This window comes from Brassica napus, chromosome C5, assembly GCF_020379485.1.
Source record: "Brassica napus cultivar Da-Ae chromosome C5, Da-Ae, whole genome shotgun sequence".
NCBI lineage: Eukaryota > Viridiplantae > Streptophyta > Magnoliopsida > Brassicales > Brassicaceae > Brassica > Brassica napus.
Genome location: NC_063448.1, coordinates 55,379,656 through 55,402,624, shown reverse-complemented (window position 1 = coordinate 55,402,624; position 22,969 = coordinate 55,379,656). Strand labels below are relative to the sequence as shown.

The 22,969-nt window shown below is 36.7% G+C and overlaps 6 protein-coding genes, 1 long non-coding RNA gene and 1 other non-coding gene across 11 annotated transcripts; 5 read left to right on the top strand and 3 right to left on the bottom strand.

Moving 5' to 3' along the window:
- Nucleotides 1-930: 930 nt before the first annotated feature.
- On the top strand, nucleotides 931-1,002 carry TRNAW-CCA. The gene has a single exon. It is a non-coding gene; the product is annotated as a tRNA-Trp (tRNA).
- A 483-nt stretch (nucleotides 1,003-1,485) lies between these two features.
- Nucleotides 1,486-3,614, top strand: LOC106416388 (5'-adenylylsulfate reductase-like 5). Its single transcript, XM_013857260.3, has 4 exons — nucleotides 1,486-1,978; nucleotides 2,140-2,324; nucleotides 2,739-2,863; nucleotides 2,948-3,614. Exons 1-4 carry the CDS (start codon nucleotides 1,805-1,807, stop codon nucleotides 3,370-3,372), a joined length of 909 nt encoding a protein of 302 aa, XP_013712714.2. The 5' UTR covers nucleotides 1,486-1,804; the 3' UTR covers nucleotides 3,373-3,614.
- A 980-nt stretch (nucleotides 3,615-4,594) lies between these two features.
- LOC106418491 lies at nucleotides 4,595-6,485 on the top strand. The gene is made up of 2 exons (XM_013859215.3): nucleotides 4,595-5,583; nucleotides 6,164-6,485. Exons 1-2 carry the CDS (start codon nucleotides 4,933-4,935, stop codon nucleotides 6,278-6,280), a joined length of 768 nt encoding a protein of 255 aa, XP_013714669.2. The 5' UTR covers nucleotides 4,595-4,932; the 3' UTR covers nucleotides 6,281-6,485.
- A 984-nt stretch (nucleotides 6,486-7,469) lies between these two features.
- Nucleotides 7,470-8,902, top strand: LOC106418608. The gene is made up of 5 exons (XM_013859341.3): nucleotides 7,470-7,714; nucleotides 7,829-8,035; nucleotides 8,109-8,361; nucleotides 8,425-8,502; nucleotides 8,608-8,902. Exons 2-5 carry the CDS (start codon nucleotides 7,872-7,874, stop codon nucleotides 8,662-8,664), a joined length of 552 nt encoding a protein of 183 aa, XP_013714795.2. The 5' UTR covers nucleotides 7,470-7,714; nucleotides 7,829-7,871; the 3' UTR covers nucleotides 8,665-8,902.
- Nucleotides 8,903-9,290: 388 nt separating this feature from the next.
- On the bottom strand, nucleotides 9,291-20,308 carry BNAA05G37200D (glutamyl-tRNA reductase-binding protein, chloroplastic). 3 transcript variants are annotated; one of them, XM_048759490.1, is made up of 12 exons: nucleotides 19,517-20,308; nucleotides 19,209-19,265; nucleotides 18,959-19,045; nucleotides 18,738-18,836; nucleotides 18,498-18,593; nucleotides 18,341-18,406; nucleotides 18,165-18,255; nucleotides 18,006-18,073; nucleotides 17,861-17,926; nucleotides 17,666-17,716; nucleotides 17,524-17,588; nucleotides 9,291-9,362 (listed from the first exon to the last, which is right to left on the bottom strand). In XM_048759490.1, exons 1-12 carry the CDS (start codon nucleotides 19,679-19,681, stop codon nucleotides 9,305-9,307), a joined length of 969 nt encoding a protein of 322 aa, XP_048615447.1. In that variant the 5' UTR covers nucleotides 19,682-20,308; the 3' UTR covers nucleotides 9,291-9,304. The 3 variants fall into 3 exon arrangements, with proteins under 3 accessions (XP_048615447.1, XP_048615448.1, XP_048615446.1); XM_048759491.1 differs by lacking the exon at nucleotides 17,524-17,588 and adding an exon at nucleotides 9,467-9,531; XM_048759489.1 differs by lacking the exon at nucleotides 9,291-9,362 and adding an exon at nucleotides 17,043-17,404.
- Nucleotides 9,632-11,014, top strand: LOC125587987. Its single transcript, XR_007324381.1, has 3 exons — nucleotides 9,632-10,131; nucleotides 10,239-10,278; nucleotides 10,444-11,014. It is a non-coding gene; the product is annotated as an uncharacterized LOC125587987 (long non-coding RNA).
- On the bottom strand, nucleotides 11,133-14,357 carry LOC125587985 (polyadenylate-binding protein 2-like). 2 transcript variants are annotated; one of them, XM_048759486.1, is made up of 18 exons: nucleotides 14,212-14,357; nucleotides 14,082-14,131; nucleotides 13,823-14,017; nucleotides 13,680-13,756; nucleotides 13,567-13,590; nucleotides 13,446-13,503; nucleotides 13,301-13,350; nucleotides 13,006-13,212; nucleotides 12,886-12,909; nucleotides 12,727-12,799; nucleotides 12,558-12,625; nucleotides 12,373-12,490; nucleotides 12,224-12,294; nucleotides 12,103-12,126; nucleotides 11,864-12,022; nucleotides 11,604-11,801; nucleotides 11,496-11,519; nucleotides 11,133-11,402 (listed from the first exon to the last, which is right to left on the bottom strand). In XM_048759486.1, exons 1-18 carry the CDS (start codon nucleotides 14,297-14,299, stop codon nucleotides 11,276-11,278), a joined length of 1,635 nt encoding a protein of 544 aa, XP_048615443.1. In that variant the 5' UTR covers nucleotides 14,300-14,357; the 3' UTR covers nucleotides 11,133-11,275. The 2 variants fall into 2 exon arrangements, with proteins under 2 accessions (XP_048615443.1, XP_048615444.1); XM_048759487.1 differs by having other exon boundaries at nucleotides 11,604-11,786.
- A 399-nt stretch (nucleotides 20,309-20,707) lies between the features above and the next one.
- Nucleotides 20,708-22,275, bottom strand: LOC125587986 (adenylyl-sulfate kinase 3-like). Its single transcript, XM_048759492.1, has 7 exons — nucleotides 22,162-22,275; nucleotides 21,920-22,071; nucleotides 21,659-21,808; nucleotides 21,422-21,540; nucleotides 21,262-21,346; nucleotides 21,123-21,169; nucleotides 20,708-21,015 (listed from the first exon to the last, which is right to left on the bottom strand). The coding sequence occupies exons 2-7, from the start codon at nucleotides 22,026-22,028 to the stop codon at nucleotides 20,914-20,916; spliced, it is 612 nt and encodes a 203-aa protein (XP_048615449.1). The 5' UTR covers nucleotides 22,029-22,071; nucleotides 22,162-22,275; the 3' UTR covers nucleotides 20,708-20,913.
- Nucleotides 22,276-22,969: the final 694 nt, after the last annotated feature.

Sequence of the window (22,969 nt, the reverse complement as noted above, 5' to 3'; positions counted from 1 at the left end):
TAAAACTTCATAATACTCCCTAAATTGGTTGACCAACCACTATAAAATCGCTATTCTCTGGAAAAACGGAGACAACACAGGTTTCAAACCTCTTTGACCTTCATCATATGTTAGTGAAGGATGCAACTATGCATTAAAGTAGAATTTTAATTTTTTTAATTTTTTTTCAAAATCTATGGGTTAACCCCCTACAAAATATTTAATTTTTCAGTAAATGCTCTATATACTGAAGCCTATGAGAAATGATCAAGGCAAGGTCTTAATACATAGTCGTCGTGCCTTCTCGAACATCCTATCTAAAGAAGAAGCGAGTTTACATGGTCTTAGATGGGCTATCGAGAGTATGCACGATCATAAACTCAACAGACTTATCTTTGCGCTGGATGATGACACTTTCACGAAGGTGATTCTAAGACCCACGGCGTGGCCAAACTTTAGATGCCAGCAGTTGGAGCTTATGGAAAGATTAAGCAAATTGGAGTGGTGGAAATTGGTGAAAGAGGATAGAGTAACTAATAGAGGAGCTTTCCTCATTGCTCAATGTGTGATACAACTTGGTTATGCTTAATCTTATGTAGCTGCAGGTTCGCCGTTTTGGATGGCAGGCTTCTTTGAGAATGATGAAATTGATCCCTCTATTTAGTTGGAACTTTGAGTGGATGGCTGTCAAGATTTTTTTGGGATGGATCAATGGTAGTTTGTGATTGATCTTGGATATGGCTTTATTTTTTAGTGGAAGTTTTAGTATGCTTGGCTGTTTTGAGCATCTTAATCTGGATATATTTTGTTTATGTCACTCTTCCTTTATGTTTCAAGCTTTCAAATTAATCTATCAGATGACCAAAAAAAAGGATTGATTGGTAACATTCCAATTCCCAAATGTAGATTCAAGTAAGGTCTATCAGCATGCGTATGGGTAAATTTACACCCGGATCCGTGGCGCAATGGTAGCGCGTCTGACTCCAGATCAGAAGGTTGCGTGTTCGATTCGCGTCGGGTTCAAACCCCCCGAAACTAATTCCGGAATATCTTTTTGCTATGTCTTGTTTTGAGGTGACTGATCTCATCTCTGTTCCTCCTATCTGTAGCTTCCATAATTCTTCCACTTCAGTTCCCTGAGCATGACGATGGACCGGTTTTGGGCTGATAAAGGGCCTTTGGTACTCTCATAGGCCTGTATGTTTCTTAAACCCTTCAACTAGTTACGGAACCCCCTTGATTAATACGCAAAGGCCATTTTTTCTTTACAACGAACCACCGTGATCATCTGTGGACTTCTTGATTTCAAAAAAAAAAAATCTACTTACTAAATTCGATGGATTAAAATACTAATAATTATATTAAATTTCAATCTCATCCACTTGCAGTAAAAGATAATGTTAAACAAGTAAAAATATTTGGATAAAAAAAAAAAAAAATACAAACTTTCCTTTGCGCAATGCAGAGAATTAAATGAAAAAAATTTAAGATCGGTTTGTATGAAAATAACTCTTTAAATCCCAACGTCAGAAGAACAAAAAAAAAAAAAAAAAAAAAGACAAACAAACACATCGGAGGAGACGAATAGGCATTTGTAATAAAAAAACAACAGAGTTCGGACATTTTTGCGATCTCTTGTTTTCCTGTCCAAAAGGTAGCAAGTTTGTGGGTTTCTCGGATCTGGGATTCGCCCCCCCCAATTTGATGTTTCTGATTCTTCTTCTTCAGACATTAAATTAGGTTCTGTTCTTCGCCGTTTTTGCTTGTAATAATAATCATTCGGCTAGAAATTTCCGACAAAATATTCCAACCTTGAAGTTTCCTTATGGATTTGCGGGTTCCGATTCTCTTCTTCTTCTTGAGTACAATATGCTTTCCTTCTGTCTTGGCTTCATCGTCCCCTGTGGAGTTTTCCGTCTGCAATCACGAATTCGAGCTCTTCCGCTTCGATTTAGACTCCAAATGTCCTTCTTCTCTCCATCCAGCTCCTCCTATCCAGGTACTACTACGATTAAACAAGACTGAGGCTTTGCTTTGAGACAAACTGTTTATTTGTTTTAGTAAGCAAATATGATGTTGCGTAATCAAAGTAGGTGTTTTTAGCTCTCACAAGGGCATAGAAGCTTTGTTTTGTAACTATTAGCTGTGTCTCAATTTCAGGTAGGTGGAGAGACACTTGACAGGTTAATGGGTTTGAACTATGATGCGAATGGTTATATGTCTGTGCTCTTTTATGCTTCCTGGTGCCCTTTCTCACGTGCTGTCCGTCCTAAGTTTGATATGTTGAGTTCCATGTTCCCTCGGATACAGCACTTAGCTGTCGAGCATTCTCAAGCACTCCCATCGTAAGCCACCCTTCTCTTTCTTGAAATCACTACATATTCTCTCTTTTTTTCTATTCCCCCCCCCCCCCCCCCCCCTTACTTCTTGCTAGTTGATTGAATAACATATTTAAAATTGTTGCCTAATCAGATGTTTTATTGAAATAGGTTCATTTATCAGTATCATTACAAAATTATTATTTGAAACTAATGTTATATCTGTTTGCTGTTACTTTATCTTACATTTTCATTGACTGATACTCATTTTTTTATTTGTATCTGTTGATTACAAGTCTAGGTTGCCTAATTCACCATTACCCTCTCTGCCTTGTGTAATTGTCTCATTAGCGGTTCCTATTCCATGTGTTTATAGGTGTCATCATGTTTTGTCTTTTTATTTGTCTTGCTAACTTATTTGACTAATCGATTTTGTTGCAGTGTGTTTTCAAGGTATGGTATCCGCAGCTTACCTTCAATCCTGATTGTAAATCAAGCTTCAAAGGCGCGTTACCATGGTCAAAAGGATCTTACATCCCTCATTGAGTTTTATGAGGAATCTACAGGTGAGATTCATCAGACTAAGTCTTTGCTTGTGCTATCTTTTATCTCAGTCAATAATAACTGAATGATTCTTTCGGTTTTGCCAGGTCTCAAGCCTGTCCAGTACGTGGCAGAAGCTGAACCAACAACCAGCTTAGACGCCACCAACGGTAACCTCATCACATGGTTACGCAAAGGGACATCTATCAGTGAAATATTCAGACAAGATCCTTTCTTGGTACTCTCTCTGCTGTTCATCTGTTTACAAATAGCAATCCTCGTCTTCCCCATAGCAGAATCACGCATGAAAGCGTTGTGGGCTTCTTACGTTTCCAATCTGAACCTGGAAAGGTTTAGAGAGATTAGCCAACTGTTCAGCCGTGCTCTCCACATGGTCGATGTGAGGAGGCTATGGTTGAAACTTAGACTCGTCAAAACTAGGAACTTTCATGAAAGAGCAATGAACGCTCAAGCCTGGGCGTCATCGCTTGCATCTGTGTCTCTTGGCCAAGCTTCGTCAGACCAGTCCTGATCCCTTGAAGAGATCCTTCTAGTATTTAAGCGTGTTCTTGAAACCTGAGAGTTTCCCTTTACATGGAATGTTATATTGACTTTCTGAGTTAATTTGTCTGCGTCAAAAGCATGTAAATCCAGGAACAGCTTTGTTTCTGCCTGTGTATATCTTTCTTTCTCTCTTTTGTCTTTTTTATGGATCTGAGATGTATGTTTTGACCTCATTTCTTTTACTAAATATTTTTTGTTGAGTCGGCTAAACTTTCTCTGAATCTTCAGAGCAACTTTGTATCGTAAGGTTTGTCCGAGTTCGGTTAGCTCCACGGTATGGTATCACCAGTATCATGTGCATGCTGCTTTACAGAATATATCAATCACGTAGCATTTTATGAATGTTTCATGCTTTAATGTAGACTTGACCATTTTCCAATATTATCAAGACTGAGATGAGATGAAAACACGTCAAAGACGAGTTATTCCCAAAACTACAAAACTCGAAAATAATATAATCTGATATATGGGTAGTGTGTTCACATCAAACTATGTAATTCATCCATTCTTTTATTTTTATTTTATTTTTATTTTTTCATCCATTCTTTTATTACTAGTGGCATTTAGCACACACAAGATTCTTAGTAATCCCCCTTACAGCCTTGTTACAAACATGAATGATATCATCAACAAAACTGAACCTTATCCGAGACTAATTAACTTTATAGATAAGAAGAGTTGAAAACATATTAATATTAACAAGGTGATATTAAGAAAGTAACAAATGATTATCAAAATCAGTTGGAGAAGTAAGAAAGGGAAAATATATGTTTTACTGTTATTAACAGGAAAATCTAGGAAAAAAACTATTGATTGATTGACTAGTAATAATAATATGATGCACTAACTGAAAATCCAGTGATCCGAAGGATAGTTTTGAGTTTATCAAAACATTAAAATAATGGACAAGACTTGAACATGGGGGAAGAATTAAAGGAGCTTGTCAAAGAAGGCAAATCAATAGTTCTTGAAACAGGTCCCAAGTGGACCACTTGTTGCTTTGTCATCACTTCATTGCGTTAGATAAGTTCAAATTCACTTTCGTCTCCAAAATAATACATTCAAAAATAAACATTCATTTACATGTCTTGTATATGTATGTCAACTTCAACTAATATCAATCCATGTCTATATACATGGTATTTTTTTCTATACTCAATAGCTTTTCGTCAATATTGTTAATACTATTATCATACGCGTTTTCAAGAAACTTTTTCAAAGTATTTTGTGTGTATATATAAAACATCCTAGATATGTGTAACTTGGAAGAAGAAGAAAAATTAAAGAAGAGTCTCAAATCTTAATTCCTTTTCTATTGAACATATTTCTCAATTATTAATATTTATTAATTATGTGTCCAAACATTCTCAAATCTATTAAAGGATCTTGAAACCACTTCCACAAGAGAAAATACCTAAGCCCACTTGGCTCCAATAATTCAAAAGATTTCATTTTCTCACATTAATGTCAAACAAATAAAATCTTCTCTTTCTCTCTTGAACTTCTGGAAACCCTGATCAAAGCTCCAATGACATCATCTCAAGGAGACATGGATCTTGAGGAGTGGGAGTTACTCCCCAAAAGCTATTTCAAGGATCTTGATCTTGATCATGACGAGGATCATCAAGAAGCCATGATACTGGATTGCTTCCTCTCCCCATCTACTCAAGATCCTCTCCACAAGATAGAGTCTCCTCCAAGATCCATAGTTGTCCTCACAAAGCCCCTCCAAGTCCCCATGGCTTGGGAACCAGTGTTGGATCACGAGAACAAGAATATCCCCGATCTTGACCCGGATCCAACACAGACCCTTTTGATGGAGTCTGTTCTGTCACCAAGCGTATCCTTCAAGAAAACGAAGGAAACTGAATTTGCCGACATGAAAATTGACCCACCAGCGTGGATCACGAGTCCTGTGCCTTCGATAGATGCTGCGAGTTGCGAAGGAAGCGTTGACTTGCGAGTGAAGAAAGAGAATGATGATGTGACGAGTGGACATGGTGGTGAGAAACTGAACTTATGGAAGATTGGTCTTAATGGGATCGGAGCTGTTTGCTCTTTTGGCGTTGCAGCAGCAGCTGCTACAGTATGTGTCTTGTTCCTCGGACACAACAACATCAAAGTTTGTAAGAACAAGAACCATAAGCTTAGGTTCCAGATTTACTCCGATGACCATAAGGTAACTTGAACATTTTATGAAAATTATATTAATTAATTAATTAATTAAATGGAGTTTTGTATATTAATAAGGTAACTCCACAAGCTTAGGTTCCAGATATGATGTATCTTGATTAATTATTAGAGATGTGAAAGCTAAGGGAGTGGTAGATTTGGATAAAACCTATAATTTGATGTTAGTGATATATGATAGGATTATAGTTGGTAATTGTCTGCTGGTTATAATTGGGTAATTGTTGTTCTAGAAAATTTGATTAGATTAGATGATTGTTAACTTTTTGATTAAACTATAGAAATAGGTTTTGGATTATTTTAAATCCAAGTAAATGAATATTGATAAGGTGAAGCTACGTGTTTAAGTGAACAATTATCTGTAGTTGAAAAAGACAGATTCTTCTTTGTAGCTTTATACGTTTCGTAATCCGATTGTTTCTAACTTTATAGCTTGTGCCAAACGTCAAAGTTTACTTTCAAGAAGAAAATTTCTCCGTTTATTAAATGCTAACAACAATCCCTAAAACCTATAACACGTATCAAACTTATTGATTAAAAATGTTTTAATTATTTAATGGTGGTTGTAGAGGATGAATGAAGCTGTGAATCATGCAACAAAGGTTAATGAAGCAATCTTTGCAATGAAATGTGTTCCTGTCGTAAGAGCTCAAATATCTTTTGGAGGTTACTACGATGGACTTTGAATCCCAACCGTCCAAAATTCTCTTTCGAATCAAGGGATGAGATCGAGTCTACCCTCATCTACCAGCTTCATAAGTTCAACGTGCATGCATGGTCATTGTCAATACATTTTGTAAATTTTGTTAAAATCCAATCTGTTGATAGATCATTGTAAAATTTCATGTAATATTTTAATCGTTGTGAAATAACTTAAATATCTTTTTGTGATTTGTTTGATTTAGTATTTCGATTCACGTAGTTTTTTTTTTTGTTTTCTCCAAAACGAAAGCATTTCATGACTAGATGAGAAAGTTTGCTATTCCGGGGATGATTGGAATGAGCTGTAACTTTATATTTTTGCTTTAGAAATAAAACCGTAGATTTTTTTTTACTGTGGTAGATAATTTTGATGTAGAATATTAGCTATAGGTTTAAAAAAATTCAATGATTTACATATAAATTTTCTAAAGCAAAAAATAAGTGTTCTAGATTTATGGCTTTCCACAGCTAAAAATAAATAAAAAGAAAAGAAAAATTTGTAGCTTTAAAAAATCTTTACAAAACATGATTGGTAAAAATTTGGGTTGTAGAAATAATTTAGGTTGTAGAAAGATCTCCCAGCACTTCTAAATCACTTGCCAATCAACTCCTCTATATGCCATAGCAGGGCTCTGAGCTTGAACTTAACATAACCAAAATTTCCGGTTAGTTCAGTTTGATTTGGTAGGTTTTTAAAAAAGTTCGGATTTCGGTCACCAAACTAACTAAATTTTAAATCAAATTTAACCAAAATTAACTGAATTTATCCCGAATTTTAACAAAATTAAACCAAAATATAACTGAAATAAAAAAATTGGTCGAATTTTTTTTTTTTAAAAAACGAACTAACTGAATAATAGCGAAGCGAACCAAATTTTATTTTGGGTTAGTTAAGATTTACGTTGAATTGAACTTATCAAAAACTAAATTATCCGAACCGAATTACCTAACGCCGCAGGCCTAGCCATATGGTGTGTGCCAGACGGGTTAAAACTTTTGTGTTTAGAAAATTCCGAAAAATCGGAGGGTCGTTCTCAAGGAGGCCCCCCCCCCCCCCCCCACCTTGTTAGGTCCATTACCAATCCTTACAACAGCAGAAAAAAAAAGTGAGCAGTGAAAAAATTCATTACCATTTGCCCACTGGTCGGGAAAAAGGACAGAAAAGTAATTTTTTACCTGGTCTAAAAATCGTACCGTCGATTTTAATAATCGAACGGTTCACAAAGACCGCTCCATTGACAGCCATAGAGATGAAATATAAGACAGAGATGCCCTAAGCCACCTTAACCTCCACAATACAGAGCCGTGAAGTCAGACAGAGAGAGAGAGAGAGAGAGAGAGAGAGAGACACACACACACACACAAACGTTTGTCATCAAAGGTTTCGCCAGACTCGTCGGAGAAATTTATTGATCTCTGTAAGTAAATTGAATATTCTCAGTCTAAATTAATTTCTCTTTTGAATTTTCAGTTCTTAATAATTTTTTTAAAATCCTCTCTTTATTACACTAATAAACTCTGTTTCGTTTCAGACAAGTTCTTCAGTTGTGACAAATCGGAGAAGAAGCTCCAAAAATGTCGTCGTTAGAACAAGAAATGTTCTTACAGTGGGGAAACAAGAAGAGAATGAGACGCCTAAGAGCCTCCTCCAACAAGGACAACACCAAACACATCTCGCAACTCCAATCTAACTCTTCTTCTCACGAGACCTTCCTCTTTCACTCCTCAAGATTCTCCAGGTACACAAAGACTTTACCTTTTCCCCGTGAATCGAATCCACAAGACTCAATTTTTTTTTTATTTCTTTGTTAGAGGATCAGAAGGTGCAATACTCAGATCCGGACCACCGCCAGAGAAAGAGAAAGAGGAGAGGTATTACACTACGAGAGGCGTTGTTGATACCAACGGAGAAGAGAGCAACGGCAAGGGAGAGGAGAGCATGTGGCCGAAGCTGTTTGTGACGCTGTCGAGCAAAGAGAAGGAAGAAGACTTCATGGCTATGAAAGGCTGCAAGCCTTCTCACAGGCCTAAGAAGAGAGCCAAACTCATCCAAAAAAGCTTGCTCGTAAGTTTTTTCAAAGTCCTTTCAAAAAGTGTTTGAGAGTTTCTTATCGTTTTGTGTTTACAGTTGGTGAGTCCTGGAACATGGTTGGCTGATATGTGTCCGGATAGATACGATGTTACGGTCAAGAAGAGCTCTAAGAAGGTATTAACATTATAAAACGTTTTTATTTCAGCATTTTACAGACAATCCCCTATAATTTATATAATAATGGCTTAAGAAATGATGTTATGTGTGTTTGTGTTGCAGAGGAGAGCAAGAGGATTAAAAGCAATGGGGAATAATATTGAGAGCGATTCAGATTGAGTAGCATGAAGATTGTTTAGAAATCTTTTACGTATTGACTTAAGCTAACTTTTGCTTTGTTTGTGTTCACTTAAAGCAATCTCTTATAAAAGTAGTTTCTCTCAGTTTGATCATTTTGAACTACAAGGAAGCATTGTTTCTTTGTGGGTAATGTATGTATGCGCTTGTTATTGTTGTAACTTGCACACAATCTTATCGTAACTTACTAGTGTTTCAAATAATGTTATTTTTGGTCCCATCTTCTGACGTAATGTTCTTTTATTTTACGTGGAACATTGACAAGTGTGAGGCTGTTTTTACTGTATTCTAGGAATCAATCTAAGCTTTGACCGGAAAAGGATTAAAGAAACTTATAAAAATGGCTTTTCCTTGTCTTCTACTGGTACCATAAGCATATGATGAATTGAAAAGCATACATGAGTTCCATCTAATACAAACTTCACAAATCTACAATTATAAACCTTTTTCATGTATCAAGTTTTTTTCTAGTCTTCTTAAGATATTTACAAGACTGAAGAGTTGTTTATAACAAGATGAAAGAGTGTGTAAAGAAGAAAGAAAGCCTTCTTTGTTACTAGTAGCTGCAGGAACTTTAGAAAGACAGGAGGACGCTTTTCCAATCTTTGTTTCAGCAAAAACACTAATTGGAAACAGACTTGGCAGCTTGAAGCATTTCCACTATCAGTGTCTTCACATCCCTGTAAACATCAAAGAGTTACTCCATCAAGTTTTGGATCGCTCTGATAGTAAACGGTACCAGTAGTTTTAACAACAACAGAAAATGTAACACAGAGCGTCTTACTTTCTGTCTTGTGCGCGTCTTGGGAAGGGAACTCGGATCTTGAAGGTGTTCCCTTGAAGAGTAGCCTGTCACGAACAAGAGAACATATGTTTATGAACTAAAAGATGTGAAAAAAGGGGTTTTGGTGTTCAGAGAACACACCTTAACATTGAAACGGACTCCCAAAAGATCTGTCTTGACGGCCTTGTGCTTGAAATCAGTGAAAATAAAAGAAAAATTCATCCGTCCATGTGTTTCTGGACTACAAACCCATGCGGTAGAGAAGAAATATTATTCGGACCACTATCATTTCTCGAAATTTATGATTCTTTGTGGAGATGTTCGTTACTTTACAATATGGGGATCTTATATTCTTCTGGATGAGAGTATTTTTTATATACACCTAGTCTGACTTAGGAGTATGTTGCACAGCCTATGTAGCTGATATGGTTTCAAAATTTGGTCCACTGATGCGGGATGTTAAAAACAAAATTGTTAGGTGTAGTGGAAGATGACTATGGCAGCATGGAGTTGATTGTAGCAGGAAACATTATTTCACTAGACCTGAGCGTAGCACGAGTTTATGAGCTGGTTTGGAAGAAATCAAATCAGAGTCTTCTACTTGGCACTGTTAGCTTCAAATGCAGCTCCATTGTCCTCCCATGACTGTGACATGCAGACTTCAGGTTCGTGGACTTTTGGGGGTTTGGGTTTTGCTCGCCTTTACTTATTGTTTAGGCCCCGTAAAAATCTAGTGATTTCGTGTTTCTGTTTTCTATGGAAAAATTGGAAGAAGATAAGAGAAGACCCAGAGATTGAGTTTGCAATAGCAGGTACAGTTGGAGAATATGGTGGTCTGGGGTATCATAAAAGGAAATGATTTATTTCCTCTCATTGCTCTTTAATCACACAAGAATAGTTTATACGATATACATGTATGTGTAATCCGAAGAAACTGGTTGAGTTCGCTAATTGAATTTACATTGCTGGCTTTGCAGAGTTTGCGAGATTGACTTCAAATCCAACGAAGAAGAGGTGGTTGCAGTTCTTGATCTCCTAAACCACTGCTGCAAGATTAGAGAGAGCAGGCGAGCAGCTTTAAGCTTACTTGTTGAAACAGCTAGGAGGGCATCTTCTGTGGATGCTATGGAGCCAGCCGAAGGGATGGAGAGTTTTGACTCTTGAAGCAGACCAAGGAAGGTGACATCATCACCGCTGCACAAGGTGCTTCTTTGACTGTCAGTAACTGAGGAAACTGGAACTTGGGAACAGGCCAAGAAAATAGTGCTTGTGTTCTTACCATCCATCGGGGCTTAACAAGTCAAAACAAACAGCAAAGAAACACTGGGAGATGGTTGCTAGAATCTTTGTCTTAACATACGGTGAGCCGGCAGCGACTTACTGTTGAGAAGAATTTTGTGAGTGTCGGAATCTTAGTTTACGCTTGGTTGTTTGTGTTTGCTACAAATTGAAGCTATAAACAATGGAGTATAGATTCAGAGACGTGATTGTACTCGAGTTTCAAGATATTTAGATCATATAGATTTTATTATGATTTAATATTATAGATTGTGCAACCAGATTTTATTATTGTAGCATGTACTTAGATCATATAAGACTAGGCCATTAAACTAGTAATCTAAATGATTCTACCACTAGTCTTTTTCGCTTTGCCCACCCACCAAAACATCACAAGTTAAATCATATTTTAACATAGATTCATTCACACAATAAATTAACTAGAACCTAAGAATGTATCATAAGTTAAAAACACCAAATAGCTTCTTGCATTGTATGTTATAAGTTTAAAACACCAGATAGCTTCTTCCATCAGTCATCGTAAGAGAAGGTTTTCTTCTTACCGCAGAATAATTCAGTTACCTCCGGTTTCTCCAGATAATCTTCTTCATAATCTTCTTCTGTCGGAAGGCTTTCTGGTCCAAGGTACTCTTCGTTCCTGGAAATATTCACAAACCGTTTCCGTTATCTTACCAACGAAAAAGCTTTAACCCAATGTGCTGAAGAAACTCAAAATAGTAAAATCCCTTACCAGAGCTTCTCTGCAAGCCTGTACCTAAGTCAACAACAAGACTAGTAGCATTAGTCTCTTATGTTAAAGAAAGCTTTATAGCAAACACAAATTAGAGAAACAATTTACTTGGGTCGGATAGGGTATGGAGCCATCTCAACCACGTCGGAGAGAATATTCATAGCTCTACTATTCTCGTACAGCAACGCCTCCTTTGCTTCTTCGGCAGAAGCAAACTCAACAAAGCCACAGCCCACATGCTCACCCTCGCGGTTTACAACAAGTCGAACACGACAAACTTTTCCAACATTTCTGTAGTAATCGACGCTGGAGGGCAAAATATCAGTCATGAAAAGCTTGATCAAGAGGAAATTCAAAGTGCTACTTACAGATTAATTCTTCTTATTCCGGGAGAGAGATTGTAAACAAAGAGAGTTTTTTTTCTTAAGGCTACTTCCTCAGCAAAATCATGAGTTTCATCGAATCCTTCCTCCACATCATCATCTTCTTCGATCAGACGGTTTTCTCGTCCAAGGTAGTCTTCGTACCTGGATGATCGAAAATCAGTGTGATCTCAATAGGTATACCAAAAACATCACTTTAAATTACAAATGGTTAAATCTCTTACCAAACCTTGTGATCAATGCAATACCTAGTTAACAAAAACAAATAAAAATAATGTTAGGTCTTCTTTAATGGCGTAAAAAAAAAAAAAATTAAGCAACAAGTTACAGCTAGTGTTGATTTACTTGGGATCAAGAAATCCCTCAGCCGAACAAAGGAAAATTTCTTGATCGGGCAAATACTCCTTTTTCAAGGCCTACAGTATAAAAAGACTTAATCAGCAATGGTGGTACTTAAAAATTACTACATGAACAATTTACATCATTAATCTCACCTGCTCTGCTTCTTCTTCAGAAGAAAACTCAACATAGCCATCGCCAATTTGGTTGCCCTCACAGTCTATAACAAGACGAACATGAACAACTTTTCCAACATCTTTGAATAAATCGATGCTGTCAAAAGGAGGATAACAATATTAGTCATGAAAAGAAACTTGAGGAAGTTAAAGGCGCTACTTACAGATCTTGTATTAGCGTTGGGCAAGGGAGATTGTTGACAAAGATCGTCTTATTTCTTACAGCAACTGCCTGAATTTAACAGCCAAGTGTGTTAGCATGACTTTAAGGAGAAACACAAACAAAAAGTAACCAAAGTTATGTTTCTTGGGAGTTTCATCAAAAAGTCCTACCTCTTGATAAAGTCTATCTTCTGTCTCATCTTCGTCTCTCACAAGGATCCCTCGTCGAATATAGTCTTCGTAACTGAAATTTCGAGAAACCAAAGTGATCTCTCCATGTATAACAAAAAAAAAAAAAAAACTTGACCAAAAATAGTTAAATCCCCTTACCAGAGCTTCTCTGCAAAGTTGTACCTAATTAACAAAAAAAAAAAAAGATATATCATTTAGTCTTGTGCTGTAATGATGTTAAAACTCAAGCAAATAAATTTACTTGGAAAAGAAATTTACATGGGTAGGAGACGGTAGGGAGGCAGCTTAGCTAGGTCAATAAAAATCTTGTGATCCAGCAAATATTCACCATTCATTTTTTCCAGCGCCTTATGTGCTCGGTAAGCAGAACAAAACTCGACAAAGCCATAGCCTACATGCTTGCCCTCGGGGTTTACGATAAGTCGAACACTAACAACTTCTCCAACATGACTGAAGTAGTCGATGCTGTGAAAAAGAGGAGTACAAAAGGCTGAAAGTAATCCAAAATATCAGGCAATGGAAGCGGAAAATTAAAGGTTTTTGTACTCTTTACATATGGAATAATTTAGTCTGAGGAGAGAGGTTGGAAACAAAGACAACATTCTGCAATTAACAGGCAAGTGTGTGTGTTAGGGCCGACTCTACGTAGAAAATTTTACTTAAAAAAACATAACAGGCTCGTCAGAAGATTCAGATACCTCAACAAACTTGGGAGGTGGCGTCTCATCTTCTTCTCGTAGAATGAAATCTTTGTTCCTGAAATATGGAAAAGTAGCTGAAAGTCTCTCCATGTAATAATCAAGAATGTAATCTTCTTACCAGACTGTGTGATCTTTGCAATACCTTATTAAAAAAAAAAACAATAGTGTTAGTTGTGTAATATGGCATCCAAAAGTATAGCAATCAGATTAAAATATTAACATGGAACTTACTTGGATATGATGTTCACATAAGGGAAACTCTGAGCAATAATCTGGCGACCGTGCAAATATTTAATCTTTTGGAGAGCCTACAATATTAAAAAAAAAAAAAAAATCAGAAATCTTGGTTAAATAATTGTTTAAAACAATCTCACCTTGTCTGCTTGGTTAGAAGAAGCAAACTTGACAAAGCCATATTCCCCTGTCTTCCTGAAACCGTGGTGTACAACAAGCTGAACACGAACAACTTGTCCAACATGTTTGAAAAGATCGATGATATCTGCTATCCCAGCGTCCTTAGGGAGACCACGAACCAAGATTGTTTTCCTTTTTACGACAACCTCCTCCGCCTGCATGCATGCAGCGACTCAAAAGTAGAACAAAAATCAAATATTCATACGCATCTTAGCTTACCTTATGTTTCTTCAGAATCATAGGTTTGGTCTCTTTCAGTTTATGCTTCACTATACAAAACAAACAAACAAACAAAGTTCCTCAGAGTAAGATTTGTTATTGGTAAACATGTAGATGAAGTATCGCTTACCCAATAAATTAGGTGGCTCCGAATCAGATCCCGACTTCTTTCGCTTGCCTGTAAAATTAAAAACCGATTTCTTCGAAGAAGTAGCCATCGAGAGCAGCTAAAACAAGGAACCCTAGTAATCTTCGAACTGGACTAGAGAAACAAGACGAACGAGCTTTTTTTATCAAAATATTCATTTTTTATGGGCTGGGCTTTCATTACTTTTGGGTTTATATGTCCACCATCACTTTCTATGAGCCTCATTTTTGGACATTACGGTTTTTTATGAGCTGGGCTTTCATTAAATAAAATTTTACAATAATTTTTTGGGTCTTTAGTAGATGAATCGTGAAAAAAAAAATTGTAAAATAAAATCATGTTAACATGTAGTATTACTTTTTGTCTAAAAAAACTGTGATGAAATAGCGATTTATACGTCTAAAAATATGTATTTGTAACATGTTTTTTATACTTCATTATATTTGTTAAGACAATATTTATTTTACTTTTGTTTTACTTGTTTGACATTATTAATTTTTGTTCGCTATTAAATTTATCACAACATATTCCAATCAGCCAAAAAAGTGAATTGTAATGCAAATATATATGTATCTATATATATATATATATGTATCAAGGCTTCTTGGTTTGGATTCAAAACTCGAGAAAAGTCTTCTCGTCCCCTTCGGGGAAATCAAGGTTTGTCCTCTATTTTCTTACCGATCCGGTTAGAGATCACTAAACCGGAATATAACCAATCGTTACAGGTGGAATGTACCATACCTAAAGACGACGGAACTCTCGCATCATTCGTTGGATTCAGAGTCCAACATGGCAACGCAAGAGGTCCCATGAAAGGTGGCATCAGATATCATCCAGAGGTTTGCTTTCATGAGTTTCATTTAAACCAAAGCAACTTCGATTATGGTATATGAATTAAACCGGATGTCGGTTATTGACAAGGTGGAACCGGATGAGGTAAACGCTTTGGCTCAACTCATGACATGGAAAACAGCTGTGGCTAAAATACCTTACGGTGGAGCCAAAGGAGGGATTGGTTGTGACCCTAGCGAGCTAAACATCTCAGAGCTCGAACGTTTGACTCGAGTTTTCACACAGAAGATTCATGACGTCATTGGGATTCATACCGATGTTCCAGCTCCTGACATGGGAACCGGTCCTCAGGTTTTGTAAAATCTCTCTTGCACTTCCGTTGGAGTCCTTATGTGTTGTTGTCTGAAATATAATCATGCATTTCTGTAAAGAGAATGGCGTGGATTCTTGATGAATACTCAAAATTCCATGGACACTCTCCTGCTATTGTGACCGGCAAACCCATTGTAGGTGCCTGTTCTAACGAGATTTAGGTCGGTTTGGTTTATATGATTATTGAGGTTGATGTTTTGAGCAGGATCTTTGGGGAGAGATGCTGCAACAGGAAGAGGATTGTTATTCGAAACAGAAGCTCTACTCAATGAACATGGAAAGAGCATAGCTGGACAGAGATTGGCCATCCAGTTTTGTAATATGACATGTTTCATTAATATAATGATTTTTAAAGTTTATAGAAAAATAAAAAAGATATGTAAAATATAATGTTTTCCTTTTAGAAAAATCCTAACTAAAACTCACTCTCTTTTTCATCTACTTGCTAATGCTCTGCAATATATTGATGAACTATTAGTAATAGTCTCTATCATCTCCCCTCGCTCATTGAGTGTCCTCCCATAATTGTAAGTGACTTCAAATCTATATAAAAAAATGTGGCCCTGTAATGTGGTATTATTATAAGGAAATCAAAATTTTCAAAGTTGATATGCCGGAACAGTCGTCCAAGACCTTTAGCCTGTACCTGGACTCGATGAAAAAAATAGGATAAGTTTTTATGGATTCATTGAGAAATATCCGGATCTACTTCATACCATATTAGAAGTGCATTAAGAATTTTAGTAAATAGAATATTATTATATAATTACAGATCTTTAGTTTCTATCTGGACTCGATGAAAAAAAAATAGAATCCGTTTTTATGGATTCATTGAGAATGATTGTGATCTATTTCATAGCTTCTTAGAAATGCATATAGAATTTTTTTTAAAAGAAGAGAATATTATCATATAGATTACGGCTCTGACTGGTGACCTTTTCGGGAACACGAGGAACGAATAGAAAAGAAACGTATAGAAATAAAATGGCAGGAATGAAAAGGAATGCTTGTTCCTTATTAAATTTAACAAGGAATGTTTTTGTTCTATATTTCTCTACAAAAAAAGGAATGAAGAGGAACAAGAAGGAAAAATTATTCCTTGTGAATGGTGAATTTTTTTGGGAATGATAAGGAATTCAGTGTTCCCTTTCGTTCCTTGGTCACCATTCAAAGCCTACATGTTTTTAATTGGCACATGTCATAATTTTAATTTTAAGTCAATATAATATTTATTTTCAAGTTATGAGCGTTTGAGCTCTAATAAATTTTATATTTTGTAAAAATTTTAAAAACCAAACTTTACATAATAATCATGAGTTAGTTAGACAATTTTATTTGGATAAAAAAAAAAAGAGGAGACAATTTTATTTGGATTAAAAAAAGAGGAGGGGGGGGGAGGGCCTCTTCACAAGGCAAGGTACCACCATCACCTGAGTGGCGATCCGTCCAGCGTCCAACGTTATATATAAAGACACGATTTTCACTTTAAGTAACCGATGTGGGATAAATTAATGAGAATTGAGCTGGTTTCTGCTGGGCCGGGCTGGGCCGATTTGGGTAATGTATGCGCTTGTTGTTGTAACTTGTACACAATCGTATTGCAACTTACTACTGTTTCAAATAATGTATTTTTGGTCCCATTCTTCTGACATAATTTTTCTTTTATATTACGTGGAACATTGACAAGTATGAGATTGTTTGTACCGTATTCTAAGAATCAATCTACAGCTTTGACCGGAAAAGGATTAAAGTAAGCCAAGTTCTACTCGACTTTTAAAAATGGCTTTTCATTGTCTTCTACTGGATGAATTGAAAAGCATATATAGGAGGAAGCCTTCTGTGTAATAGTAGTAGCAGGAACTTTAGAAGACATGAAGCTTTTCCATCTTTTACTTTGGCAAACTGAGTGGATACAGACTTATTTGCTTGGGGCTTGTTTCAGCAAAAACACTAATTGGAAACAGACTTGGCAGCTTGAAGCATTTCCACTATCAGTATCTTCACATCCCTGTAAACACCACCACCATCCCAAAAGAGTTACTCCATCAAGTTTTGGATCGCTCTGAATAGTAAACGCGGTACCAGTAGTTTTTAACAACAACAAAATGTTACACAGAGCGGTCTTACTTTCTGTCTTGAGCGCGTCTTGGGAAGGGAACTCGGATCTTGAAGGTGTTCCCTTGAAGAGTAGCCTGTCACGAAGAAGAGAACATATGTTTATGAACTAAAAGATGAGAAAAAAAGGGGTTTTGGTGTTCAGAGAACACACCTTAACGTTGAAACCAAGGCTGTCCAAATCCAGCATCAAGGCGCTCTCCACCTGACATTTAAGGAGGTTTAATTGTGATGTCTAGGAGGTTTAATTGTGATGTATATAAACAGCGCCAGGCTCAGCCAGATCACATAGAACTAAATGAACACTACATGGTTATGTTGACTAAGGTTAAGATAGTGAGATACTTACAGGTATGGATGTTGCATGGTGTACAATGGCTATGGTATCCTCTTCATGGTCTTTGTTCATGTGTGACTGCCAAAATGAAAAAAAAACTAGTTGTTAGTATGCATCTACTGATATCTGTTCATGAGATAATGTAATTGACATATACCGTTACAGGCTTTGCAAACTGAGCTATAGGATCTACTTTGGCTGTTTGGTACTCCTCTTTGCTGAATTCTACAAAGGGAGATCTCAGAGCAAAAGCAAATAAAAATGAGCAGGATCATATAAACTGGATTGCATAAAGAAGATGAAGTGGGAAAGAAACCTCCAGATCCTAGAAAAGCAGTTGCAACCCCTGAAACAAATCTGACAACTTTTGGTTCAATCCGCATAAAGCTGAAGTCTCCAAAATCAACCTTGACAAGAAAAAGTTCCGTTCACTTATTGAGAGATGTTATATTACATTGTCACTTTGTAGACATTGCAAGATAGGATCTTTACCCAGAAAGCATTGGGATGCTTGGCCAAATAGGCAGATCGAACAGCCGCTTGGTCATTGTCAGAAACCTTACATAATAGATACAAACAAACATTGAAGCACTGTTTTTAAATGTAATTTCTTTTATAACTTATAAAGCAACAAGGCAGAAACACATACCAACACAGCATCACCATGTAGGGTGATCCTCAAACCGGTCCTGTCCTCCGGGTCTCTAGCAACCAGTAGTGAGCATTTTGGATTAGCTAATAGATTCTGCAAGAAGGGATGAATTACAAAGCTGAGTCAGGTCTGTTTAGTATACTAATCCACACATTGTCAGTATGTAAACTATGGCTCACCAAAATGCAGCAAAACAGAGATGAGTAATCTGGATATTGTTAAAAATAAGCAACAAACCTTTGTATGGACAGCCAAGCTACTGACTGCCAGAATCGGAGAACCATCAGCATCACATGCAAAATCAACCATAGATCCTGACGGATAACCCTCATACTTCTGCACCATTTCCAGTAAATCAGATATAGCCAAGCGTCAAATAATAAGAATCCTAGAATCTCAATATATCACAACCTTTAATATGCATAGAAGAAATTAAAAAAAAAAAAGAACTAGCTCACCTGAGAAAAAGTGGAAAGCATACCACAAACACTACCGTTAAGCACAGTTCTTATTTCCTCAACACGAGAAAGACGAGCAGCCTTAGCCTGGAAAGGAAACGAGACAAACCAGCTAATCAACTTGTTTTAACAACACATTCACATCCACAGCCGCCTTTAAGAAGATGAATGGTTATCAAATCATAGCGATAGATAGATAGATAGATAGATATGTTGAGCCGAGCATGGATACCCAAATATGTGCATTTACCTCGTGAGCTTGAATCATTTTGAAAACATCTGTCTCAGCACTCCCCGGTGATACAGCCTGATAATGAGACAAAGTTTAGAACTTTTGTCGAATATTGAGCTCAAAAGCTATCCAAATACATGAAATCATCAGACAAATCATCACTGACCCGATCTACTCAATCATAAAAATTCAAACTTTTCTGTCTCTAATCACAAAAAACGTTATTTTTGCATAAAAATTCAAACTTTTCGGTCTCTAATCAAAAAAGAATGTTAACTTTGTATAAAAATTCAAACTTTTCTTTCTCTAATAACGAAAAGATGAACCTGAGAAGAAGACTGAGCTGAAGATGAGGCCATCACGGTGAGAGAGGAGGAAGACTTTCTACAGCGGACGGTGGAGATCGATTGCCGTTGAATAAGACATGTAGGAGAGAAGAATCTAGCTCCTGTGATTAAAGGCGTTGAGAAATGAGCAACCACCGACTTCATCTTCTCCCTCACGAAACCTTCGATGTATGTTCGTTTGGTTTACACGTCTTCTCTACTGTCCGGTTTGGTTTGAGTCTGTTTTGATATTTCCGGTTTATTTTGGTATTCGAATTTTAATAATGTTCCTTTCGGTTGGTTACAAACAAACAAATTACGCAAATGAAAAAACAATAATCCAAATCAAAGTCGAAATAACAGACGAATAGGAATATATATAAGAGCTAATTTGACGATCCGTGGCCGTAGAAATTAATCGGAGTGAGTATTGCGGCGATCGGAATCGAAGCAGAGGTAGGAGCCGAGAGAGGAAGCGAGGCGGCGGAGCTGGAGGAGAGGGATGCAGAAGATGAAACGGAGTACGGTGGAGCGAGGAAGCCTCTCGGGGTTACAAGCTACGTATTGCCATAGATCCGTTGATATATTCACTGTTGTCTCCACCAACCTACTGTTCAACACCATCTCTCTCTCTCTTGAAATCTCGAAAGTTGATCGACTTCTGTTCTGTTTTTTTTTTGTTTGTTTAATTACCGAACTCACGGTCTGAAAACAGAGGAAAATAACAAATAAACCCCTCTATTTTTGCAAACTTTTCAAATAAATCCTTAAAGAAATTAAAGTTAACTCTGAAACCCATTTCTTCACTATTCTAAGATAAAAATTAATCAGTTCGGGCTAATCTTTGAAGGTGCTACATATTTTTCAGTTCCAAATATAAGCCAACAAGGTTCAAGATCAAATAATTGATTCTCAGAATCCTTATTGCTGGTTTCTCTTGGGTCTTTAAGGAATGATCAAAGCTTTGTTCTTATTCATAGCAGACATTCTTTATATTCAGTTCATTCTGACATGGAAGCTTATCTTCAAGGCTGCATTTGGGCATTTCAAAGCTAATTATAGTCTCAGGTTTTGATAAAAATTGTATTTGGTGTTGAATCTAGAGATCTCATTGCTGCGGTTAACTGGCCTCCTGCCTAACGGTTTAATGGTGATGAAAGTATTATTTTCAGGAACTCTAAAAAGGATTGATACTGTTGAATGACTTGTTTGCTTTTTATTATATAAAAAAATAAACGTTGCAAAGGAAGAAAGCTGTAACATGTCTTTTATAGTTCAAACTACTTTGCTTTGCATTGTTTCAGGAGAGTGAAGAAAAACACATAAAGAAAGCAGCCAACACTTGTTAAAAAAAGAAAAGGAAAATCAAATGTGACTTGGTTGGATTCTGGTGGTGGTTACTGGTTTTGAAGGAAGCCTTTGGCTTCTAAATAAGCGATGACTTCCTCTGCCATAGTTACAGGGGAAGGACACTCTCCTTCCTTCTCTTTCAGCTCTATCTATTATCAAAACATCACAACAACAAAAAAGAAAAAAGACACAGAGAAACATTTTCACACACAGGTTACTTGAAGAATAATCATATATATTCACATGGATCATATACCTCACAATTCAAGGGAGATTCGTATGGATCATCTATTCCTGTGAAACCTGCACAAAAGTCTTTTGTTAAAGCCACAAATGACATGGACGCAACGTGCTATTCTCTGTTTATATGCAGTGGAAAGCTTGTGTTATCTCACCTTTGATCTTTCCCGCACGTGCAAGCTTGTATAAGCCTTTAGGGTCTCTTGCTTCACACAATTGTAGAGACATGTTCATGTACACCTAAAGAGTTTATGCCACAAAACATCAAACAAGGTGTTTTATAAAAGCTGAAAAGTCTGAATGTGAATGACTTGCCTCGATAAAAGATGAGCCCTGCATCAATTCCCTACAAGCGTCACGGTCTTTCCTATAAGGAGATATGAGGCTGGCAATGCAGATCAAACCAGCATCAGCAAAGAGCTTGGCTACTTCTCCTGCGGTTAGGTTAATACACAAACTGGTTTGGTTTACTAATACTATGAGAAACCCTTTTTTAAATTCAGACTTTCATAAACCTAATTCAAATGATAATATGCAACTGTATGCACTTACCGACTCTGCGTATATTCTCCACTCTATCCTCTGCCTTGAAACCGAGATCTTTGTTCAAACCGTGACGAAGGTTATCCCCATCAAGAATGTAAGATAGCTTTCCCCGGGTGTACAACTCTCTGCTTAGAGAGCAAGCCAACGTGCTTTTTCCTGCGTAAGTTTCACGCTTAAAATTTCATATTCAGACAGAGACTTATGTAACATAAGAAGAACTTTAGACATTTACAAATCAAAGATAAGATTGTTGTTAAGGAGATTGACCTGAGCCACTGAGGCCTGTGATCCACACCACACAACCCTTCTGGTTTAGCAGCTTCTGCCTTTCAGTTTTCCCAATGGGTGATTCTTGCCAAAATATGTTTGTCGACATTCTCAAAACCCTTCCTGCTTAACCACTAGAAACTGCTATTAAGCTGCAAAGACACGTTCAAAAACAATTAAACATGACCAGTCTTCTTGAAATTTCACAAAGATATAATAATGTTGTTTGTTCCTTTGTTTACCTTTTGCTTTGTTCCTTCTCCTCTATTTTTTGGGGGTCATTGTGAGTGGGAAGACGAGAACCGACATTAACGGGAGTGGCAGACAGTTGGAGACAACAGTGGGACACATGGCAATAACAAAGACTCAGTCCCTCGAGACTTGTTACTTTTTCACTTAGAGATTAGTTTATTGGGCACATTGTTTGGGGAAAAAATAATAGGCTAAAGCCCATTCAAGGCCGCAGTCAAGTTTCCTAAATTGTTACGGTCAATGTTCTTACCATATTTAATATCTCTTCTTTTGGAAAGTGAAAGGGAAATAAATCTTGGTGGAAATCTACGTAAAATTCAATTACATAGTGGAAGCAAATCTCTTTTCCAAAAGATTCTTTGATATTGGAATCTTGTAATTCTTAATGTTTCTTGATTTGTTGTATCCTCTCGTGTCCTCATCTAATTCTCTAAAGATTCTGATTCGATTACTTAGAAAGAATGTATATATTTGTCCATATGGGAAGAATATTTACAATCAAAACTGAATATTATAATATGTGTAAGAAATGTATACGTTTTTTCGTTTTGCTACTAGCTCACTAAGTGTATACGTTTATTTTGTCACTGCTCACAGAAGTGTATACGTTATATAAATGTAGGGGGGGCTAATATAAGTTAATAACACGTAAAGATCCCATTTACAAAAAAAGACACGTAAAGATCTCATGACATGCAAGATTCATTACTATGAACTATGTTCAAGTGTAGGGATATAGAAATACTTTTACTGAATTCTACAATATTTATGTATATATATATGTATGTGTGTTTGTGA